General features: G+C 39.3%; 1 protein-coding gene across 1 annotated transcript in view; it reads left to right on the top strand.

The window, feature by feature from the left end:
- FOXP2 (forkhead box P2) overlaps positions 1-5,000 on the top strand; it is a 415,715-nt gene that overhangs the window by 371,513 nt on the left and 39,202 nt on the right. The window contains exons 11-12 of the mRNA XM_030479870.2: positions 1,717-1,804; positions 4,283-4,366. Of these exons, the coding sequence (XP_030335730.1) occupies positions 1,717-1,804; positions 4,283-4,366 (172 nt within the window). The remainder of the gene's footprint in view (positions 1-1,716; positions 1,805-4,282; positions 4,367-5,000) is intronic.

Raw genomic sequence — 5,000 nt, 5'->3', positions numbered from 1 at the left:
CATGCATGATAAATAAAGCAAGCCTACTTCACAGGCAAAAAAAGATCAGAAAAAGATAACTCTTAAAACAATTTTTAAACTCTTAATGTTTTCATAAAATTGCTTTTCTCCAAAATGCACAGCAGAAGTAACCACATGATGTGAAATTATGGCATAAGAGATGTGTATATCTCATATGAGTTTCTGAAGATTACTGTGTTAACTCTCAGGAAACATGCAGCATTCTCCCAAGTTACCATGTAATCATATCAAAATTACATTATACTGGACTTTCTTCTCCCACACTGCATACTGCTTTTACATTTAAAGTTCCTCAGGGCAAGGACTGTGTCTGTGTCTATTTCGTAAAGTGTAATGCAAACATACGGTGTTGTAATAACTAATAAATAATCAGGAGTAGGCAGTAACATCAGACTCAGGTCAGGAGATCTCCCGTACCCATACCACTATGCAATTGCTGACTGCCATGTGATATACCTGAGTGCACACATAGGTTAGCACACATGCATGTAGAAACTCAGTGGTGTACTGGTGATAGCGGTGATGATGCACAGGTAAAATCTGCTTCCAGTCCTTTTTCTGGGAGTTTTGTAACCAGTTAACTGAAAACGTTAAAGCATTACCTTAACAGAACACACTTAAAAAAAAAAAAAAAGTGAAAATCTATTTCCTCTATGGTGTAGATAACGTAGTTCCTGTAACTGTGAGACCGGCTGTGACTGTACTCCGTGCAAAGCTCACCCCTCATGTGGAAATAGCCAGTAAATCCACATTCAAAGGCAAAACTCCTCTGTTCCCTTTCTTCTTTAGCCTGATCCTTACGTTCTTGTCTCAGTGGAGCAGCAAACCCACTAGTAAAGCTCCAAAAGGGACGACTTTGATCCTGGAAGAGAGAGAGAATAAACTGAAACCACTGTCCTTCAAAAACATAGTATTACATGAGCTGTTTAAAGTTGTAATCAATTGAAACATACAGGGGACAGCCACTCGGGTCTGGGCTGTAGTTCAGTTACAGACAGCCACTCACTGAGGCCCTCTTGCCCTGTTGCAGAGTGTGGTTTTGTTTTGCTAAGCTGGCATGCATAGCCTGAATCCTTCCCAGGAAGTGATTTAAGGTGTGTAGCTGTTCTCTCACCTGCTTTTACCTTGCACACTCTTCCTCGGCCTGGGGTGCCTGATCACTGTCATCATCTTCAGAGATAATGATGTTACTCTACAGCTCCATTTTGGGGAAGGGGGAACGGATATTTTCTTGTTGTTTTTGCTTAATGATTAAAGAAGAGCAGATAGAGAGATCTTTAATAAAGTCTACATTAATTCACGGTAGTTCAAGCAGCCTAAAAGCAATTACATCTTTTGAAGAATCATTTGTAAGGTTATTTTCTGTTCATCTGCACCAGCAACAGGGAGTGGAAGTCAGTTCAGCCGCCCTACCAAATATTGATAACCAGTTACATTGGCCTTTAGATGGCATGTGACCTGGAAGATAGCAACTGGGTATCTGGCAGTCATCACTGACAAAATCTGTAGAACTAAATGAAATAATTAGTTTTTTTATTTTGTATTGTTGTGTGTAAGGCATGCTCTAACTGGCTCTTTTTGCATAACTGCCATTGAAACTAATGGAAGCCATATGTACAGGAGAGGAAAAATGGACTCATAAAGAAATTTTCCTTATCTTAGCACTGCCTTACTAGTGTTCTCTTTCTTCTCTAGGCACCTTAACAATGAACATGCATTGGATGACAGAAGCACTGCTCAGTGTCGGGTGCAAATGCAAGTGGTTCAACAGTTAGAAATACAGGTTTGTTACGTGGATGTATTATCCCCTTACTTACTTACTGTTAACCTAAACTAAATTGAAAACACTTGCCTTAGTGACTCTAGCTTAAAGCTACATGTTTCTTACATCAAATTTGTTGATACTCATGAACAAGTGGGTTATTTTTACTGAAAGATTTTTCACGTTATAAATTAGGCAATAAATATCTAACATCAGCATTGTCTACAGTATTTTGCTTGAACTAAGACCCTAATGCCATTCATCATGAATGAAAAATGCAGTCCCTGGAGCAGAGACTGGATCCAAGCCATCTTCAGTTCTTGAAATGCTGGGTCAGGACCCCTTTTCCTTCTTCGCCTTCTGACCCGATGCTTGTCTATGCCGTTCTGCAGGACAAAGGAGTAGCAGAGCATATCTCCACTCAAAATTACTCCCACGCTGATGGTGGGCATTTTTCTGTGAGCAGAAAGTGTACTGTCAGACCTACTCAGGGAGGTCCCCAGGGAGTCCCCAGTGTGGAACCACAGGACTCAGGTGCCCTGTTCAGGCTCTAACCATTAGAGGTCACTGCATGTATGTGAATGCTCCCTCCAGCTTCTGCAAGTGTACACCCAGGGCCTCCCAGCTTTGAGACTATACTTACCAGGCTACCGAGGCTGGGCACAAACCTCGGCAGCACAGAGTGACCGTGGGGGACACTTCCACTGTGCTGTCCCCTCTCGACTCTGCAGAAGTCAGAGGAGGGCATTTCTCAGGAGTCCAGTCCCCTCTTAGGGCTGTTCAGAGGAGCTCAAGGGACACAGGGACTGAGATTTTGTTGCCATATATGGAGAAAAAGGATAAACACCTTTCAGGTTTCTCACCTTTTTACCACATTGTCTCTTTCACATGCATGTAAGAATACTTGTTTCAACCAAGGCAAATTGTTTGGATCTTCTGTATTTTAGTACTGGGAACCCAAAGCAATAAGAAGAGTGTACAATAATGTCATTTATTGTCATTTCCCTTAAAATGCAAGTTTTGTAAACCCAGGAAAAGCTGCAGTTTCTTCTGTAAGATTTACAGGATAGTGCTAGCTTAACTTGTTCATTAGGAATTTAAGTCATGGCAAATAGCATGTCTCTAAAGTGTCACACAGATAATATGAAGACAAGAAAAAACCTTTTTCCCACCCTCTGCCTCAAGTGTTCTTTAATTAAAGATACACTGACCAAATTATATTTAGCATACCCAAAATACCTGCAGGTAGTTTCCTCTTCTTAAAATTACGTACAAGTTCTTTTCCTTAGTCCAGTCTTGGTCTACAGGTGTAACACTTGAGCTGAATTCATGCAAGGAAGTATTAAAAAACTCTCTGGAAAATGGCAGCATTAAGCACCAAGTGATTCTTGTTACAATTAGTGTTGTAATCTAATCATGTTGTAGCTATCCAAAGCCATATCAGTGGAATACTATTTTGAGCATTTCTTCTTGCAACCTTGCTTTTGAAAAAAAAAAAAATTACTCTTTTCATGTTCTAAGATACATTTTCCTCTTTTATGTTCTGATATTTTTATCAACAAGTTACATATTTCAAATACTTTGTCCTCTTTAGTTTTTTTTTCTTTTTTTTTTTTTTTTTTAATTTGGTAATTTGTTTGAGTCTGAAACTACAAATATTTACGTAGCATGTGAGCAGAAGACGGTATCAGTTAGTTAAGAAGAGTGCAGATTTCAGTAATGTGATGTTTTCTAAAGGCAGTTGAAAGGCTGCTTAAGAACTGTTTACCATTTACAAAGGCTAGGCTGTAATATAACAGTCCAAGTGAAGGTTTCGCTTGCAGTGTGACCAATTATGCCATTTTTTGCTTTGTCTGACTGCTAGTGAAGTAAGGTCCATCAGTTGTAATGAGACCCAGTGCAGTGTCGATGCCGACTCAGTGGCAGAGTTCAGTGTTTCACACTGCCTGGACTCTGTCATTCTATTGAATTAGATTGATGATGGCAGATTGCAGGGGGCACTAACTGGACCTCAGTGGGAAAGGATGAAGTGTGTAGACAATCCTGGCAGGCAGTGTGCTTTGAGGACCCTTCACCCCTTCACAGCTGTTGGCACTAGTCCATTGCTAACAGTGTCCACAGGACTTTAAAGAGACACTATGGGCCTTCTAATTTATGATCTTAGTAACTTGTTACTGTCGAGGCAACTGTGACCTCAATTCTCTTATTGACAAAAAGATGAAGTGTTATTTGTTTTCACTGACCTTTTAACATATGAAAGGCTATAAAAGTTTTTTGGTTTTTTTGTTTGTTGGGGTTTCTTGGGGTTTTTTTTATTTTTTTCTTCTTTCTTTCCATGCCCAAAGTTGCATTTCCTCTGAGATAAGTTTCTACTGACACAGACTTTTATATGCAGGAATCATTACACTGAGACAAGCTCAATGATAAGATGTATCACTGCAGTAAAATAGCTGTATCAGTCATTTCTAAAATGCTTCTGATCTCACTCTTTCTTAACAGCTTTCTAAGGAACGCGAACGTCTTCAAGCAATGATGACCCACTTGCACATGCGACCCTCGGAGCCCAAGCCATCTCCAAAACCTGTAAGTGCATATTGCTTTATAAACAGTAAATAGGTCTACGAATGTAGCAGACTAAGAAAATGAACAATTTAGTGACAGTTGGAAAACAATGACTGTGATGAAAAATATGGCAGTAAAATGAAGGTAAAATGCAATAGCTTGACAAATTGTATGTTTCTTTAAAAGTAATGCTATCTTTTACAAAACCTATCCAATCTACACCATAGGTGACACTAAACAAAGTACACCTATAAGTGTCCAAATCATTGTCTTGAGACTGAAACTAGAGAGAATATCTTTTTGTGATAGATTTACAGATATTAAAAGGAAGCCCACTTTGAAAGATTTGAAGTTCAGTGGACACCATGGCAGTAAAAAGTAAATGTATAAAGAATCTGGGTACTTAGGAAATTTCTAAAATTGCTTTTGAGAGATACAAATAAACAATTTGTTATTCTTAAACTCAAATGCTGTTTTATGCAGCAAATTTAAACAATTGTGAACATGGGGGCTTTTCTCAATTTTTGTCAAGACTGCAGTGTTATGAATCCACTATGATGTTGTTGAGGTTGGTACAGGCACTGAAAAGTCACTGTTGCTCCCAGCTGCTCACAGCCCTGCATCAGGCTCCAGCTGTGCAGCTGGATCTGCAGTC

This window comes from Strigops habroptila, chromosome 3, assembly GCF_004027225.2.
Source record: "Strigops habroptila isolate Jane chromosome 3, bStrHab1.2.pri, whole genome shotgun sequence".
NCBI classification, from domain to species: Eukaryota; Metazoa; Chordata; class Aves; order Psittaciformes; family Psittacidae; genus Strigops; species Strigops habroptila.
Note: the sequence above shows the minus strand (reverse complement) of the source record. Positions and strands in the feature narration are given on the sequence as shown.